General features: G+C 38.2%; 1 protein-coding gene and 1 long non-coding RNA gene across 2 annotated transcripts in view; both read right to left on the bottom strand.

Moving 5' to 3' along the window:
* Positions 1–20,412, bottom strand: part of LOC6034462 (glutathione hydrolase 1 proenzyme) — a 35,261-nt gene that overhangs the window by 1,101 nt on the left and 13,748 nt on the right. The window contains 4 exon segments of the mRNA XM_038249213.1: positions 55–840; positions 5,033–5,327; positions 5,330–5,457; positions 5,531–6,334. Of these exon segments, the coding sequence (XP_038105141.1) occupies positions 55–840; positions 5,033–5,327; positions 5,330–5,457; positions 5,531–6,334 (2,013 nt within the window).
* On the bottom strand, positions 6,583–9,516 carry LOC119765417. Its single transcript, XR_005276709.1, has 2 exons — positions 8,797–9,516; positions 6,583–6,772 (listed from the first exon to the last, which is right to left on the bottom strand). It is a non-coding gene; the product is annotated as an uncharacterized LOC119765417 (long non-coding RNA).

Genomic DNA, 20,412 nt, shown 5'->3' with positions numbered 1-20,412 from the left:
AAATGAAAATTGTAATGAAGTTTATTTGTAAATATACATAACTCACTTACTTACTCATAGCTATAAAAGTCCTCCTCGGTTAAAATACTATCAAAGCTCTGCAAATCCTTCATCAGCTTCGGTAAAAGGGTTCCGTTCTTACTGTACAGTGCGTGAACACCCTCCTTTGCAATGACCTCCAGACTATCGGCCAGGGCCAATCGCTTGATGTAGTCACCTTCTTTCCACGTTTTGTTTGTGTTTGGGTTAATAAAAATCTCCCGCATGGACGGCTCAGCCAGGAGCTTCTTTTCAGTAATTCGCAAAATTCTATCCAAGTAGGCCGTCACCATGTGTCCCTTCCGGCACAGATCTATCGTAGGCTTCACTAGATTACCCCAAGGCAGTTTTCCATACCGTTGATGAAGCATCCAATAGCCTTTCAATTCGCCCGGAATCGCAATGATAAGCCCTCTCTTGTCTACGGTAGAGTTGTACTCCTTAACTAACATATCCACCGTCGCACCGGCCGGAGCCGTTTCCCGTGCGTTCAGCGTCTCCACTTTCCGATTCGCGTGGTCATAAATGGTCAGCAAGAAGCCGCCGCCGATGCCCATGCTCTGGGGACAGGTGACTCCTTCGCAAAATAAGGTCGCGATTGCCGCATCCGCCGCGGATCCATTCTGCCGCAGGATTTCCGCACCAATCGCGGCACACTCGTGACCGTTCGCTACGACGGCCGCCCGATGACCAACCTGGTCCGGGGGTTGTGCTAATCCGTAGTACAGTCCACATACCAGCGCGACCAGGAGCAAGCTCAGCACTATTACGCCGGCGATTATTTTCTTTCGGTGGGGATTTCTGCGAAAAGGGAAGCGAAAGCGAAATCTGCCGTTATTATTTTATTATGTTCTCGTATAAGTATTGGGATGTCTTTTTGTCTAGAACAAATGTATTGTCTTATGTTCCTTCATTCTCAATTGATGTAGGTCCCTAACTGCTACTGGGGCGCCATTCCGAAAAACTCAGACCACAGGCCCGAGCATAAAATGTATGTTTTCAAAAAGGCGAGAGTGGGAAGACTTGATCCCCTTTTTTTACACGATTTTTGCACCATTAGATTCAAAAGTATTTTTGCCCAAAAAAAAACTACACAGCAAAAAAAGCAGTAATACAGTGTAAAAGGCCTGGGTGTAAAATAAATGTGGCATCATTTTATGACATTTTATGCAATATTACACCCAAGATTACACCCAGAAATATGTATTCCATCAGGTCTGATGGCCGAGCGGGCTAAGGCGCCAGTCTTTACTGTAGGTGCTGGGTTTGAATTCCGTCGGTTGCAACTTTTTTTGTGTTTACAAAAATTGTACATGAAGAGCGTAATATTAAGTGTCTTTTTTGACGAAGGTGATGTGCATGCTTTTGCATGCGATTTTATAATCGGATTTTTTGCTGTGTAGGTGGCGTACTTTTCTAAAGTTGATATAAACCTGTGTGGGAGGAATGTGTTCTACTGATTTAACTGTTTTGTGTTTTATAGATGAAGCATCACAGCATAGTAAATGAAAATGTGCTTGTAAATTTGCTTGATTTTTTATTTCCCTCAAAAAAGTTGTTTTTCGTTTGGATACTATGTGCCACATTAACTTTTTCCCAACTCAGCCATTTTTGTGATTTATGTCAACATAATAGACGAGTAGGCTAAGTTTTTGTTATTTTGATTCCAAAAGTATACACACTAGGGTGGGCTTTTTTGGGGCTACCCCCTGAAATCGAAGATTGACCCATCACTAGGCTAAATTCAAAATTTGAGCTCATTCTGACTACGGGAACCCCTCCCTCTAATCGCTTGAAGTTTGTATGGGAAAAATCGTCAAAATGTATGGAGAAAAGCAACTGTTTCAGTTGATTACCTGTGGAGGGCGTCCAATATTTATCAATTCACAGATGTAGGATCTTCATTAAAATTTAGAACAACTTTCCCGAAGACACCATATTTTTAGGATTTTTTGCTGAAAAACTGTTAGCTTCCAAAAGGACCGTTTTAGTGCGGCTGGTTTAAAGGGGCAACATAACAGGCGCACTGCAGGCAGGCGGGCAGGCAAGCGCGCACGCACGTGCATTTGAAAATAATTGTTTTCAAAACAACCCTAGAGTTTATTTCGATCCTTCTGAAGCAGAACCGGACTGGACTGATAAAAAATCCTGAAATTAAATTATCTGTGCAGTTCTGTTCTGCTTTCACACGGAATTTAACTTTTGACAAATTACCACAAAAGTGTTCTAAGTTTGTAGATGTTCCGCATATAAGGGACGACTGTGTTCCGTTCGATAGAGAACGTCGGTGGAATGAAACTACAAAAATAAACTCAAAATCTTTATTCATTATGATAATATCTTCGTTTACACACACGGTAATGTAACGTGCTATCAAAAATAACGGAATTATCAGTGTCTTAAACTAACTAGGCTTACAAAATAACTGCGCTAGTAAAGAAAAGAAATTCAATCTAAAATTTGAGTGCTTCCGGACCGTCGTGGATCCCAAGTTGCCGTAATTTTATCCTTTCGATCTCGAATGATGGCCGTGATGGCAGCAAAACCGGAATCAGCCGCCGCCTGTTTCATCGTGTGGCCACGGACGGTCAAATCGTCGACGACGTTCTGATCGAATCCAGACTCATATTCGACCGACATCGGAGCCAACTGGTGGTGAATGCGTGGATTCTTGATAATATCTGCCAAATCTTCACCAAAGTACAAGTGCCGCACGATGAGCAGTAACGTGGCCGTCGTAATTCGAGATCCTCCCGCACTTCCACCGACTATTCGGACGTTTCCGTGACGGTCGGTAACTACGGTAGGGCACATCGAGGAAAGAGGGCGCTTTCCCGGTACGATGTAATTGGAGGGCGATGCGTGGAGACCGTAGGAGTTGATCACGCCGGGTGTGGAAAAGTCGTCCATTTCGTCGTTCAAAACGATGCCGGTTTTTTGAGACCGGATCATGGCTCCCAAGCTGGAAGAAAAATATTTTAATAATATCATAAAAAAAAACTTATTGTTGGATATGAATGAAAAAGGCATGGGAAGTTATGAAAAAATCATTTGGTAAATGTTTAAAATATTTTTTTACAAAATTGCTAAGCGCGCTGTGTGATGCATTTCAAAACACTTGTTCATTGAATGTATTTATTGTTGCTGTTATTATTTAAGTTTTTATATTTATGCTACGCTCCTCTTTCCTCTCCGACCCTCGATTTTGTCAGAGTCGAAAGTCATAAACTTAAGGAAATATATACAACGGCCTTGATGGTTTTACAAAACTAAATTTAAAAAGTTGAAGTAGGTATATGTCAGAAAGGAGCAAAAATTAATAGATTTACAGCAAATAAGGTTTTGTGATTACTCTTAGCTTAAAAAAAAAATATTACTAAATCCGACTCGGTCCTAGCCAAGTCCCAGCACCGAAAAAAAGGACCTAATGAAAATAATTTTGTAAAAAAAGGCAAATAAGTTTTACGAAATCTTGGAAACCTTTCAACTGTGGTTGCTTAGCTTAGCTAATAACCTTGCTTAACATGTATGCATTTTTTAAATTTTTACTATAATTTTTTTCCACAGAAATACGGGACAAAGGTGCGCACTTAAATTTACATTTTTGTTTAAAAAAAACTAACTTTCTGAAAACCATTTATGTTTAACAATATTTATTCAAAATCGCTTAAAATAAATATTTTGGCTGAAATTGAACAAACAAACATTAATTACGCTAATATGACCAGCGAAATGATTTTTGTGGGCCACGGACATATTTTGAATGATTACGTAAAATTGAGGGCAGCGAATGACCAAGAAGGTTAAAGCTAGCAGAAATAAATGAATTGACAACAACAACAACTACGTAAAATGGCCCTTTGATCCATAAGCAAACTATCGCTCTAGTCGAGTCCGTCCCATATGCAAAAACAACAAGCCGAGAAAAACGCAGGTTAAATTTGTCCTGCCCATAAGGTTGCGTGTCAGAATTTCACGAAAAAGTGAATTGGGTTTTCTGATAGTTCACATGATTTCGAAAAATGAAAAATACGTTTTTTGTGTGAACCTTTTTAGTTTTTGTTAATGTTAAACTAATGATTTATCTATGGGTCATTTCGCGCCAACTGGCACACCACTCAAAATGCACTTTCTCTGATCAAGCTCAAATTTGGTGGAGCTGTTGATACTATCAGAACATGTTAGAATCTCGATTTTGAACCAAATTGGACCACCGCCCCAAAATTTTGGCACCGCCCCAAAGTTTTACGATTTTCGTCATTTTTTCAAAAAACCTCTTTTTTCAACAGTACAAACTAGAAGCCCATTAAAGTTTGGGTGGGACGAATGGGTATCTCCAATTGTTTTATATTGAGATTGTTTGGATGCAAAGTTTGAAATGTGACGGGAATTTAGCTTGTACCCGTGGTGTAGGGGCTTGCGTGGTTGCCTCTCACCCAGTCGACCTGGGTTTGATCCCAGAAGGTCCCGGTGGCATTTTTCGAGACGAGATTTGTCTGATTACGCCTTCCGTCGGACGGGGAAGTAAAGGTTGGCCCGGACTAACCTAAAAAGGTTAGAACGTTAGTTCAGTCCAGGTGTAGGAGTCGTCTCCCTGGGTCCTGTCTCGGTGGAGTCGCGCTGGTAGGTAGTTGGACTCACAATCCAATGGTCGTCAGTTTGAATCCCGGGGTGGATGGAAGCTGAGGTGTAAAAAGAGGTTTGCAAGCCTTCGGACGCCTAGTTTCGAGTAGGTATAGAGCGAAGAATTTGATATGATTTTTGAAATAAATTCTGAGATTCTGCCAGGTTCTTACAATTTTACTTTGATAATCAAAACGATTACGGGAGCGAATGACCCATAGTGTTTAAATTCCCTAATAAAATCAACAACAACAACAATTCAAACGATCCTCTAATTTTGTAATGTTTGATTGCAAAAACCTGCTTCAGTGATACCAAATGACGCTGCTAGCTTTAGATGGTAAATCACAATAAGATACAAATAACTTACACATAATTTACGGTGCTCGTCGCAGCCACGGCATCTCCATTCGGTGCCAGCACTGAAATGTGAGCCGTTCCATGATCCTCTTCGTTGGAAAAGATCGCTCCGTAATGTTCGTAGTCCGTGAACGTTTTGTTGTCCAGAATACCGTCGCGAATAAACGCAGCGTAGTTCTTGTTGGTAAGTTTTCGCAACGATTCATCGATGCCCGGCACAAACGGCGGATCTCCCAGTTGGGTTCGGATTCCGTAACCGTGTTTGAAAGCTTCAACAATGCGATGCCAGGTTAGTGGATCTTTACGTCTAGGCCATCGTAGCCGTCAAGAATGTTTAGCATGTAATTGAGCACGTGTCCACTGCCCGGGGCTGGCATGGAAAACACGTGGCTTCCGTCCTTAAGCATAGTCGTTGCCGGTTCCAGCCAACGTGGTCTGAAATTAGATGAGTGGGGTTAGATTTGTACTTGATGGGTAATTAAAAGTTATCCTGCGGTTGTGCTCATACTCATAATTGTAAAAATCTTCCGGGGTTATAATACTGCCGAATTGCTTGAGATCACTCATAACTTTTGGTAGCAAGGTTCCATTTTTGCTGTACAGTGCATCTGCACCTTCATTTGCGATCACTTCCAAACTGTCTGCCAATACTAGGCGCTTGATCCGGTCACCCTCACGCCACGTGGAGCTTGTCTCGGGGTTGATGAAGACTTCGCTCAACGAAGGAATGTTTTTGATGCGTTGTTCGCGGCTTTTGAGAATACGATCCAAGTAGCCCGTGACTAGAATGCCATTGCGGCAGAGATCAATCGTCGGTTGTATCAACGATTTCCAATCTAGCTGGCCGTACTTTTGGTGCACCTCCCAGTAACCCTTGATCTCTCCGGGAACAGCCACAGCCAGGCCTCCTTCAACAGCTTTGTTCTGATCTTTAAGGTACATGTTCTGGGTTGCTGCTGCCGGTGCCGTTTCTCTAGCATCCAGCGTTCGAGCTGTTTTGGTGGACCGGTCGTAGATCGTCAGGAAAAATCCACCTCCGATTCCCGCACTCTGAGGACATGTGACTCCTTCACAGAACAAAATGGCGATGGCTGCGTCTGCTGCGGAACCATTCTGTCGCAAGATATCGGCGCCAATTTGGGCACATTCTTCACCGTTGGAAGTGACCGCTCCTCCGGTGAGAATGCGAACCTCTTCTTCGAGGCCATCTTTACTGGTTTTAAGTCCAAAGTACAACCCCAAAGCAACAGCAATTACCACTATTGCTGCTAGTCCTGAAACCAGGAGCAACTTTTTCTTGTTGATGTTTATTCTGAAAAGGATGGAATTTGCTTTTAATTATTACAATCTTGACCCAAGTCCCTGTACCAATCTCCAGGAATAGATACGTACACCACAAATAAAAATCCACACCAAATTTTACAAACTCCATTGGTTATGGGGCACAGGTGCTGTGTGAAGCGGATGATCTGTTGGATGATGTGTGGTTGTTGTTGTTGAGTTGTCGTATACGTGTTGTATTTTGTTGCTGTTGTTTCACGAAATTGGAACGGTAATCACTTTTTTTTGACAAAAACTGAGAGTATTCTGTACTGTAAACGTGTTTTTTGAGTCAGCCAAACATGTACAAAGGTTTAAAAGAGTGCTTTTGTTTTTCTTTATTATTAGTTACAAATCAAATAAATAATATAAACATGTTTATTATATCATAATCTGATATTCTCCCTGATCATCTAGCTATACAACAAATCTAGAAAGAAATATGATACCATAATCAGATTAGGACACAATTGCAAAAAAAAATCATGCTGAAATTGACGGAAAGGCGAGGTAGTTCAACGTCCTTATCTATGAAACTCGTCAAACTTTGCAGGCACAATCAGAAAATTTCGACACGTGTTTCTCTGTCCTTGACTCACATAAGTTTAAAATTAAGATTTGCTCACGAATATCAGCACAAAACAAGAAAAAAAAAGTTGTTGCAGCAAAGAGTAAATAAGTTTTTTTTCCCGATTCCCGAATTTTGGTTGTTCTAAAAGATGTGTAAACTATTTTTAAATGTTCAATGTAGAAAATAGAGAGTGAAAACAATGCAATGGTTTGTTCAGGTTTGCTTGATTTGAAAAGGTCACATAAACTAAAAAAAAAGAAAAGAAAATCTATTAATCATTCTCGTTTGTCTGACAGTGGCAGTGGCGAAGGCATAAGGCAAGTCTAACAAACTGGCAAACCGGCGTAAAAATAATGCCCTGTAAGCATAACAATAAAAAATCTCAACAGCTTTTGCAAAAACAACAGATGGATGAACTCCAAACAGCCTTTGGAAAAAGTATGTTTTAGGAATGGCACAGTTTAAAAAAAATCTAAGAAGAAAAATATAGCCAAATCGACATAACGCTGAAACAAGTTGCCTTGAACTCGAGCCAACATGACTTGATTTTTCCCCTGGAAATTGATTAATGTCTTTTCTTTAAGGTAGCACTGTCCAATGTTTTGAGTTGGTTCACCTTTTACATGCGAATGCTTGTGAGCCAAATTTGTGAAATTGTTTTCATGTTTTTCTGGCAGCTTTAACCTTCTTGGTCATTCGCTGCCCTGTTCCCATTTCACATATTTTAGCGCTGACTCTTTAATAACTGTTAATATTTTTTCCTCAATTCCCAGAGCTGAGGGCCAGTTAAATTTATTTTGAAAAAGAGGAAAAAAATGAAAAAAATTAAGTCAAACTTTTGATTTTAAAGGTTTTTATATAATGCAAACGCAAAAACAACTCATTTTGCTGGGACAACATGTAAACAAGTGTCTAGTTTTTCATAGCCTTGATTGAAATTTATGTTTAAATTATTTGGTATAAATTAATGTCAAACTAATCTCTTTCTTAAACCTTTCACAATAGTATTGTAATAGGTAATTGGTACAAACAGTTTATAACGTATACCATTGCACAAGATTTCGCGAAAAACGACTATGAATTCTTATGAGTTCATCGAAGACTTAAGATTCAATGAGCACTCTACGCTCAACTTCTGGTCACTCTTCTTTGATGTTTATCTCTAGTGTTTGACCTGCTCTTCAGTAAAACAACAATATAAACAGTTATTTTATCCTTACAGCGGTTACGCTATCGTTTGAAGTACCGTCATCCGGGGCGAATCGGGACACATGGGGCGAATTGAGGCAGCAGTTTTAGCAATGATGCAGCCTAATATATTGATATTTTTATTGATTTCGGTTAGACAAGATTCAGAGTAACAAAATGTGTGCTTTCATTTCCAAATTTGATGCTTTTAAGTACTCTTAAACGTGTTGTCCCTATTCAGACTGTAGTCCCAATTCTCCTCAGTTGACGGTACCAGAAGATTTTTACTTAGTTGTTGCACAGAAATAACGATTACTTCACTACAACTATTAAGTATAACTTTCTTTAAATGCTATAGCGTTTGTAGTATTGAAACTGACCACCAACGATTACTTAGTAATTAACAGCTACATGGCGCTTTCCAGTGCAACTCGCAGATGCATTTACTGTTGATTATAATGCACTCACAACACGGGCGACGACTTGCACTAAGTCGCGTTACAATCGCACCTGTTTAAAGCGACTTATTACGAAAGTCATCACAAAATTCCCCAGAGCAGCATCCAGCCTCAGCTAATGCTGGGTGTGGCGCTTCATTTAATCTTCCTTTCAAGTTGTCATCTGTAATGTTACCTAATATTCCACTTTTCAATTTCTGAAGCTCGCTTGAAATAAAAACCGATCTTGTTGCTAACCTTTGCCGCTCTTCCAGCTCAATCGTAAATTTGGTCATCGTTTTAATTTCGGCACACTTCACTGCACGTTCGATCGCGGTAGGCGATGCAATTGGGGGTTCACTAATCTATGCTCACACGAGTGCAAGTCGAACAAAAAGAGAGAAGAAAAACAAATAAAAGCACAGCCCGGTCACGGCCAACTCGATCAGAACAGATGGAAATCGCGTCAAGAACTGAGAAAAGTGAGCAACGCTAGGTGGCTTTTTGTACGCGCGCTGAAGCTGATTGGAAATTGAGCGCGATTATGGGAGCTTTAATGCTGGAGCTCGTGAGAAAAAGATAGTGAGAGAGCGCGGAGCGGTGGAAGCTTTCAAAGCTCTGGCCAGATAGACATCGTCGCATGAGGCGAGGAACCTGTTTTGTTTTTGTTACTCTCTCTCTCTCGTCCGCCGCCAGACGCCGGCAGTAGAAGTGTAAACAGTGGGTGATTTATTGACCGAGAAGATACCAATCAGCACATGTATCGTAATTGTTAGAAGCGCTTATCGCGCGATTTGAACTACATGCAACTTGCAGGAGTAGTTTTGAATGAAATAAATTAGTAAACTATCATTGGGAAAATTGAATTTGAGCGCTACTCAATATTTGACTTATTCTTCGAAGACAAACTACACCTTTATATTACGGATGGTACAAATTTTATTTGTCAGAGGGCAAAACAAATATTTTTTTTCAAAAAACTTCAAAATTTCAATGGAAATTTAAGTGCAATCCGATAAAATCAATTTTAAATGCATTTCCTTGCGTTCAGAATCATTTTTAGCATGTTTGGGTTGATTTAAAAATGCTTTGAAATTTTGAAAAAGTGGAACACTGGTGCACCAACAAAATTTTAAAATTTTGCGTGGATTCAGTGTTCGTGAGCCAAAGTAAAGCTATTGGACCAAAATGCACCGATATATATTTTTTAAACAGATGAAATGCCCTGGCGTTAGAGTGTTAATTATGGGGCTGCATGAACCACAATGGATGCTTCTTAAATCATTTTTACTACAACATAAGCCAAATTTCTGCCTTTTCGTAACAACATAAAAACAAAAAAGAAGCAAACAAACCTAACAGATGCTTCATCATTTGTGAAAATCTGGCAATCTAGTCATTGTAATTTTCAGGATATTAGATGTGGTTTGGCTTAATAATTATTTAATAATTTATTTTTAACTTATTTTAACCCTGCCCTGAAGCATCATCACTGATTCATCAGTTTAGTCTGATACATGGACTTAAAGTTGTAAGTTTAAATGTGATTGCCATCGCTAAATGCTCCATATTTGAATGAAATTCCTATAATCTGGATGCATCTTTAAGAAATATATTTTTTGCAATACCGTCGTGAAACTACTTACTTTTCCTGTCATTCTTGAACGACGAAATAGCCTACTTTTCTGTACCAAAAATAACAGAATCGAATAGCAACACTTTTCAAAATAAATGCTGAAAAGTTCTACTTTTCAGCACTGAAATGGGTGCTGAAAAGTTGAACTTTTCAAAGTAACACTTTTCAACATTTTTTTGATTTAAACGATTTATTGACAAAATACATGAAAATTTGACATGAAATTTCACTCAGTGTGTGTTTTTTGGAATTGCAAAAAATGTTGTATGGAACTCGTTGCAAAACTTGATTTTTTCAGCACTCTTCGTATTTATCCAACTCGGTGAACCTCGTTGGATAAATGTACGACTCGTGCTGAAAAAATCCTCTTTTTGCAACTTGTTGCATAAACTACTATTTTAAAGCCAAATTCGATATACATATGTAGGAAACTATTCTCTTGTTTTGTCATTTGCTTCATATTATATTACCGAATCAATAAGTAAGTCTGACAGTTTTCTTAAAAAGCATGCCAGGTTGAACCTGATCAAGAGAAGGTCAATCTCCAGCAGACTAGACTAATTTGCAAATGACTAGACAACATCAGATCAGTCACACCGCTACCAACCGCTGCTGCCGCCACAGAGACAATTTTGATTGCATGTTAAATGCTTTGCTTTGAACATTTAGCGAGTGCTGCTGTGCCGTGAAGTGGAGATGCATCTCTTTGCCCATATACAGTGCGACATCTCTGTTAGTCCGCGCCGGTAGACGTGATTATAGTGCATTCTAATGAATTGCACGTTTCGATTCGGTTGGGTGGACAGATTGTATCGCTGATGATTGTGGGTTCATCCAAGCTTGTCGGAGAATGTGCTCTCGGAGACTTTATCGAGATTCGAAACTTTGGTGGAAAAGTTCGTTTGAAGCTTAGGTTGCTCGATGCATTTGATTTGAGCGTTTCTGTGGAATTATGTGTTCTTTCTGTTTTGTACTTTTCATCGAATTTAACAGGGTTGTTTTGTTCTTTATATTGTCAAATGACCCTCACAGGCGTTCTACTTTGACTGACTTCACGCAGAAGAATTCACATATAACGCACAGCTGGAGCTCAAAAGTAGACTAGTTATTTTTTTGTTTGCCCTTCGTCAACATTTTGTAACAAATTAAGTGTGTCAGGCAAACGAAGTAGCGATAAACAACTCGTAAGCCTCACTGACTAAGAAATTGTTCACAAGAAAGAGTAAAATAATTTACAGTTCTGTAATTACACTTCAAGAAAATCAGCATTTTAAACCACTGATTCTGAGAAATTGGGTGCAGAATATCATAAATGTTTACGATTGAACGATAATTGATTCGAGAAGACTCATATTACGTTACGCAATACCTTATTGAAAATGAAAATCAACTAATCGATTGAATGATCTGCTCAAAACAGTCTCTGCGTGTATAAGTTGGAATAAACTACAACGGGTTTATATAGTCAAAATAAAAATGAAAAAAAAGCTTATCAGCTTGCTGTACACAAACCAGTCCACCTCATCGCGCCTCACATCCTTATCGGAACTTGACTGCCAAAAAATGCCTTTCTTTTTTAGGCCTTCATTAAGTTTGGTGAGTAAATGTTCTGAAAGCAAAATCGGCCTCTTCAAACACAGTTAAAAATATCATGAAAATGAAAAAAATGTACTTGTTATTTAGTAGTGTAAAATCCTACTAATAATTTAAAAATATTAAAGATGCGATACATTTACCATACAAAGAGTGTAAATATATAATTTTGTCATAAATGTTATAACTTTTTAAGTGTAACCTTTAAAAATTAAGAAAAAAAAAGGGAGCGGCCGTGGCTGACTGGTCACGGTGTTCGCTTTGTAAGCGAATGGTCCTGGGTTCGATTCCCATCTGCTCCCAACGAGAAAGTATAGGAAATATAAATCTTGAAACTCTGAACATGAACGAAAAATCAAAGTCGCTCGAGTCGGGGTTCGATCCCCCGTCCTTTGGATTGGTAAGCAAAAATGCTAACCACTATGCTTTCGCGACTTGGTGAGCTATGACTGGAATTAGGAATACTGTAACTATCAACTATATACGCGCTGGGTCCTTGTCCATTTGACAAGGGATCGGAAGTTCTAAATAACGTTTGAATCCGATTGGTACAAACGTTCTTCAGGGCGGGGCTTGTCGATATAGCTGAAGTACCTCGCGGTTGGCTAGCTAGCGTAGAAATGGGTCACCGAAGCTCGGCAGAGCTAACACCTTCCAAATGCCTATGCGAGTTATTTGCATGTATAGAATATAGATCAAAAATACATGGAAACAACTCAATTTGTAAGAAGCGACCGCGTGGTCTCGTTTGGTTGGTTGCACACACACACACAACCTTTAAAAATTAAGAAAAAACAATATCACCAGTCCATCCGTCTGATCCAAACCGGACCAACTCAACTGGGCCACGAACGCGAAGGTCGTGGCGATCGATCGTTGTCACCAGCGCCTAGTCATCGTTGGACCTCAGTTTTGCATTCTGTTTTGCTACGGTCAATCGTTTTGCAGATGTGTAGTCACTCGTTTGTTGAGGCCAAGGGTTAGATGATCAATAACGAACTTTTTTTTTAATTTATTTTTCATGTCAAGATATTTGTAAGATACGAGATTGATCCTAATGGAACTATGACAAAAGTCCAGTTTTTATAATTTCAAATAAACCAAAAATAGCTCAAATTACCTTCACAAGGAATCTTGTTTTTTGCGACACAAAATCGACGGGGAAATTCAACAGGTTTAAGCACTGTTTTTGAGTGGCACGAGACCTGATAGTCGGGCCCACGGAACCCTAAATATAGCTGGAGGCCGGTCTTTTGCAAGGCAATCAACTTTCAAGCCAGTGAAATGCGGGTGAAGAGCAGAGACAAATGTCCCAACGGATATTGGGTTATTAAATTGAACTTGGGGAGGAAAAGTATTTTGCATAAGATGATCGCACGTAACCCAGTGCATAATCGTCTGGCCACTTTTGGACGATGATAAATGATCTATTGCCATTTTAGCACATGTGTTACACAACAGCAACGTTAATTAACTTCTTCTCCAGTGATTGGGTGTTGAATAAACATCCATAAAATCAAAATTGCGGTGCGTTTACTGAACTCATTGTCACCATGCTTGTAGATGATGTTTACGACAAAAAAAATCCAGTTTATTGATTGTCATATGTGTACTGTACACATTTTGAAATTGAAAGAATCTCAAGATAAATTTTCCACTTCAATATCTATTTTATAACTACATATGTTTTAACAGTTTACAGCTGGGTAGTCTAGCAATTTTATTTCCTTACTTTGTAATCACACTGAACTTATCAACAAGACTAAATTATGCAATAGATAGTCACAAGGTACTTATCAGCGTGACTTGATAAATTGTATCAGAAACACCGACGTCATCCATTCGAGTACTTCAATCCAATGACAGATAACTGCCGCCCAAATGTGACAACCAAATACAATTCCGGACTAATGGCCCAACAAGTTGCAATCAGCTCATTAATAAATCGAGTAACGTAGCAAGCCGCTAAGCCAACTTGCTGTAAGACGATTAATGATATTGGAATTGGCTGCTTGTTTGTGTTGTGTTGTGTTGGGTTTATATTGTTATATTTATTTATTCATGAATTGTTCCACAAAGGTCGAGGACCGTTGAAGGAGCTAATGTAACGTTATTACTTGTGACTACCGATGATATAAATTGTGTTGATTTTATTGTCAGGTATTTCGGAAGTCGTTAGTAAGCTGCGTTGAAGATAATGCTCAATATGTGTTTTCAATAAATTACTGAGAGTTTATTATTTAATTATCCTTTTAAACCATAAAAAATTAAATGTCATAACATAAAAAGATGCTTGAAATTGCATTATAACGTGTTTACACGTAGTTGTGTTTTGATTTTCTAATCAAAAGAAATCATTCCAGCATAAATGCGTTGATTAACATGAAAACTAGGTTAAGAATATTTGACTTATCAGGGTGATTAAAAATCTGAGTATTTTTATTATTATTATAATAAGGCACTTTCATTGAAAAAACTATTACAATGTATTTTAAACTCTTTAACTTTTTGCATTTTTAAGAGCGAATTCACGAGCAGAGCAAACCCATCTCGCATCGACCTCATCAATTTTGAAATTTCAGGGGTTGTTTGGACATATATAACCAGCATCTGGGCCAAATCTGAGCTTTCTAGAGCAATGGAAAGTGTAGCAAATCGGGACTCAATGCTTGAAGATTTAAAAATAGCAAAAATCTTAAAAAGTCTGTAACTAAGGCAAAATCCAATCAAATTTCAAAAATCAAAAAGCGCATAAAAGTGCTCAAAAAATAGAAGAAAATGAAGGGTGAAACATACCAATTGGTAAAATTTGAAGGAAATTATGAGAAAAAATAACACATTTTTTAAATTCGAATAAAAAGTGTTCCATCCGGATATCAAATTAATACGACCTGGAGATTGTAGAGGACATCTTGACTACCATTTGAGAATGAGAACGGTATGGCTAAAGCAGTTGAATTTATAAAATACTTTTTTTCTTCAAGTGAATTTTTCAGGTGTACATTTTTGCTCGGAAGGCCCCTACGATCCCATTTTCTGGAGATAATTTTATTAAATTCGTGTTCTTTGCCATTTACAGTTTACTACAAATAGACAACAAGTTTGAGATACACTTGTAGATATTGCAGCCATTCAAAAAAAAAATATTAAAATTTAAGCTAAATATTTAATTTAAGTTTTCCAATTCCATCGAAGGCAACCTAAACCATCTCATTAGAACCGCAAATCATTCAAAATAAAACACCTATACGGCGCGGGCAGCAAGGTAAATGTAAACAGCTGTTTTTAAAAGGCATGACTCTTCTATAGGGTAGGGCAGTGTGTTTATGGTGAAACATTTAGTGCAGATGAATGTTGTTAGTGCAAATGTGCGCGCAATGCTTAAGCTGTGATAAAGGTGCATGAGATTATTTAAAACAATATTTTGTGCTTTGTTCATTTCAGCAAACTCACATCATTTTGACTCTGGAGCAGATTAGTATAGTAATCTGCACATTCGACAATTATCTCGGATGATTGGAAATTTAATTCCACCTGCTAAACACGATCAATACTGGCACAGTTTTTTTTATCACATCAGGATAATGCTGAATTTAGTGTCGTGGTCATTGACTTCTGCTTCTAGTTTTTAAAAAGGTTTTTTCCAATGATCTGGTCTGATCTGCCTTTTGTCCAAATTTAGCTCACTTGTACTCAGAATAACCACTACAGATTCCCGCAGAATCTATTATCCGGTAAATGCACAACTAATGCGAGTCAATCCACTTAAAAATCACTGAGAGCACAATAGGCTGCCACCGACCCTGCTAATGGCACGTCACTTAGAACGGTCAGCTCGGGATGCTTCAATAGAATATGACACCGTAGTAGAACCACATCCCTTCGGATTAGCGGACGAACGACGACTGAGCCGGCATCTAGGTACGGCAATCAAATTTAAGCCACAGCTAGCCCCGAATGCAAGCAATAACTATCAGCCGAGCTGAACAAATCAATCTGCGCGCACACAAACACAGTCCTTAGTGCGAGAAATGTCCGTTCGGTGGTGTGCACCCAAAGAGCGACCGACCGCCAACGGTAATAAATGAGTACTGGCTGGCTACTAAAGACGACTTCGAGGTTACTGAGTCAGGCACCGTGCGGTTGCTTCCAATCTACTACACAGGCAGGCAGTGTATCCATTATATCCGAACCGAGCAACTCACAACCACTAGGATATTCGGAAGTCAGCGAGATTGATCTACAATAGTTGCCGTTTAAAAAAATCGTCGTAAATTCGGAATATTTTTTTTCACTGGTGAAACGTTTTACATTTCTATTTAAATTACCTTTCTTTTAACAAAAAAAATAGACAAAATTTGAATGTACCCTTGGCTAAAAAGAAGCGTTTTTTTAATTCCAAAACAGAATGTATTTCTACCAGGCACCTAATGATGGCATATCAACCTTTGACATTCGATTACATCTTCTAAAAAGCGTTTTCAAGAGATATCAAGTAATTAATAGAAGTAATAGTTTTTTTTAGTACTGTGGAGTCGATGTCGGTGGAGTCAAGTCTTTTTGGAGGGCTTGAGTCAGATATGGAAGTGGAGCCAGAAACTTTTGATTAGCCGAAGTCGGAGTCACTAAATATTCAGGGGAGTGAAAGTCAGAGTCGGTGAAGTCGAGCCTTTCTGGAAAGCTGGATTCGGCGTCACGGAATTTTATGGACTAGTAGGTGACCAAAAATACAAAATGATACATTTTTGATTAATTTTTTTCGCCGATGTTAGTTGATAGTAAGGCTACCAACACTTGCTGAGCAAAAATCCGTATACTTCACCGACATGACACCATGGTATAACAAAAAATGTCAAGTAATTATTTAGATAAATTTGGAATTTGAGAATTAGAAATATTTTTGTTAAACGTTTAAATGTTTACGAAATATCAAGTTCGCTTTTACGAATAATATTGTTGTCAGTGTTTTCACGAAAACATTTCTAGAGTTTTATTGGAAAGGTCCTATAAATACAAGCACAACACAAGGTTTTCACAAGCTTTAAAAAGCCTTTTGATCTTTTATTTGATAAATATGTTTTGTAAGGAATTTGAAAAGAACAATTATTGACAATCGTTTGAACTGAGGAAAACCCGGAAAATTATGCAAGTTATCGCTTTAAAATCAAACTGACATTTAAATAAAAATGTCTAATTAGCAAAAGCTTTGACCCAATCAAAAAAGCAATGATTTTTTTAATTTGTTAAAATTCCGTACAAATCTGTATACTATGCGATAAATTCCGTACAAAAATTCCGGCCTGTTTAAAATCCGCGGAGAGGGTCGAAAATCCGTACGGTAAGGAAAAAAACCGTACAGTTGGTAGCCTAAGTTGATAGTAAACATTTCAACTAAGAAAAATTCAAAATTTCAAAGCTGTAGGTGCTATAGGGGTAATTTTTTGAATGGCTGAAAGGAAGAGAAAATATAAATATATACCGGTATTGCTATTCAAATCTAAATCAAGAAAAAAAGGGGGAGGCTGTAGGGCGAAGGCTAAAACATCTGGAACAAATAAACGTCTCCTGATCCATCTACGTGTAGAAAATTATACCTTTAACACTAAAAATAACGATTTGGATTTTTGGGCACCTTGTATGGGTAATTCTCCGCCAACTCACACAGCAGTTGCCCCGACCCCTCTTCGATTTTCGTGAAACTTTGTCCTAAGGGGTAACTTTTGTCCCTGATCACGAATCTGAAGTCCGTTTTTTGATATATCGTGACGGAGGGGTGGTACGACCCCTTCCATTTATGAACATTCGAAAAAGGTGTTTTTCAATAATTTGCAGCCTGAAACGGTGATGAAATAGAAATTTGGTGTCAAGGGACTTTTATGTAAAATTGGATGCCCAATTTAATAGCGTACTCAGAATTCCGGGAAATCGTCTTTTCATCGAAAAAACTAAAAAGTTTTAAAAACTCTAACATTTTCCGTTGCTCGACTGTAAAAAATATTGAAACATGACGTTTTTTTTAATCTTAAATTGCATAAGTCAGTTTGGATAACTGTTGTCGGCTGTGCTGATGTGCTGATGATGTTGGTGGCGTCGATCAATTATGCGGAAAGCAATATCCGTAACTCATGTTATTACCATTGACAGTCAGCAGTATCAACATTTTGAAATTAACACAGACAACTTGAAACAAATGTTTGCAGAATTGACGTCCCGTAGACCGAAAACAAGCTAATCAATGATACTGGTCACCTTTTGTCGAAAGAAACATTTTTACTCACGAATGCAACATGTTCACTAGAAGAGTTTACGTTTTGGTATCAATTACATATGCTCAATGGACACAATAAAGATAAATAATAATAATCAACTACATCATTTTAAGAAACAGTTTACACATTTCATATTCTCGATCTGCAAAATTTTACAAAAGCATCTCTATCTAGCCTAAACCGTGTTGTCGCGTCTCGCCTCAAAGGTGTCAAACTTAATCATTTGTTTGTACAAGATCTTAAATGTGCTGTTTGTTAGTAATAGACAGACATGTTACCAGTTACTGTGTGTTATCATCGGTTGATATGGCAGCTAGGCAAAGAATTGTTTTACGGCACCTCTCCTTAACAAGAAAAAAAAGTTCGAGGTTTATTGCACCATAATTGACTAATTATTGCAGTGTTTGTCACTCAAGTAGAACTTGACTTATTTTGTACCTGTTCTGATAACACTGCCCTCGAGGCGAGCTATTTGATTCTTGAACGCACAAATCTAACTGGACTTTGGTAAGAAAACGTGATTTAAAATTGTGTCGTTTCCATTTTTTTCTTCAGAACAAATCATCAATCACGCGCCTTTTGCATGATTTTGAAGTGAAAGTTGAGAACGAAATGGCTCTGATTGTTTACAAACATTACTTTGCGTTTTTGTGTCGAACTAGATCGGCCTAGTTCTAGGACGATGCAAACGAGCGCGGTCAATATTTTCTGCGCAAAAATGTTTTTGGAGATAAGCTAGAGATTATTTTTTTTTATAGCCAGCTGACTGAGGAGTGCAGCGTTACTTTTTTCAGACACCCATTAGAAACCGAATATTTAGATTGCTAGTGGGAAAAAAAACTATTTGTAGACGCTCAATAGTTTACAGTCATTTGAATTATACATTCAATCAATCTTTTGCAACAGTGCTGCAATTCAATGTCATCACAAAGAGATTGAACGAAGTTGACTTTATAGCTGTCGGCCACTATTGCTAGTACCAACCACTAGTGTCTTCCTTTATCTACAAGGACTTCGCCGCCCTGGGCTCCTAAGTGTATGAAAGTATGGCACGGCACGGCGTCTTTTTCAGGGGGGTAGTATTTTTTGAGAAATAGCAAGAAAACTATCATATACATATTAAAGTGTGGAACATCCCCGTTCATTTGCGGGGCGAACGAAAATCTTTGGTCGGGAAAAATCAAAGTTATCCTCATTTGAAGTTTTTGAACTTTTTTCCTATGGGGCGAAATTTCGTCTATTTCCATTTAGTATTGTTATAAGTCTACATGGGCATGATTTATGGTTCAGATCATATGATTTCTTATGGGAAATGATGCAAGGAACATTTTTCCTCAAGCACGCAAAGTGATTGAAAATCAGGGAAAAAAGTTATAAAGGTTTTGTTGGAAATTTGGGAGATTTTCTGATAAAATTGCACACCCCTTTCCCAAAAACCGCAATGTTTTTGATATTCAGATCATTATTTTGATTAATTCTTTTTGAAAAATGTTTCTGAGCCCATTGAGTATATAAATCACTACAGAAAAGTGTAATTGGTTGGGTTTATGCTCAACTGTAAGCCACTTTTATGAATTTTGGATTTCAACCGAATCAACATATTTTTGTTTGTTTTTGTTATAAAATGTACCGTTTCCATTAGATTTTCACATTTGTATTAGTCTTATTAAACCTCACAAGAGATCTCGTACTTATATTGAGGTCAGGTGATAATATTGTAAATCAAAATCAAATCGAACCATCCACATTAAGGGGAGATTAACTTTGCCACACAGGGTTATTTTTTTCACTGTTTGATTTTTTATAATTTTTGGATTGAAGATATCGTAAAACCCTTTCAATCAATTGTTGTACACATCTTGGAGAATGTTTGGTGAAAATATGAACTTTTTTGGGGGTCATCCAAAGAAACTGGGTGGTCGATAAACGACGTACTTTTGGTATTTTGATATTAACCCGTATCCAATCCGATCAAACATAGGCAATATGGGTATCAAACTTCATGATTTTGAATGACCAACTCAGAAAAGTTAATTTGAGGTCAGTTCTTGGACCCTGGCCACTTCGGAACCGGTTCTGGGTACCCCCGGAGAATCTATGAAGTGGCCAATATCATATCAGAGCAAAGCCCATCAATATGGGTATCAAAATTCTTCATATTGTCCACACATCTCAAAAATGGTCTTCCAAAATGATTTTCTGGCCACTGGCCACTCCGGAACCGGTTCCGGATTCCCCCCGGAGAAATCTTCGAAGTGGCCAATATCATATCACAACAAGTCCCATCAATATGGGTATCAAAATTCTTCAGTTTGTCAACAAATCTCAAAAATGGTCTTCCAAAATATTTTTCTGGCCACTGGCCACTCCGGAACC

This window comes from Culex quinquefasciatus, chromosome 1, assembly GCF_015732765.1.
Source record: "Culex quinquefasciatus strain JHB chromosome 1, VPISU_Cqui_1.0_pri_paternal, whole genome shotgun sequence".
Classification (NCBI taxonomy): Eukaryota; Metazoa; Arthropoda; class Insecta; order Diptera; family Culicidae; genus Culex; species Culex quinquefasciatus.
Note: the sequence above shows the minus strand (reverse complement) of the source record. Positions and strands in the feature narration are given on the sequence as shown.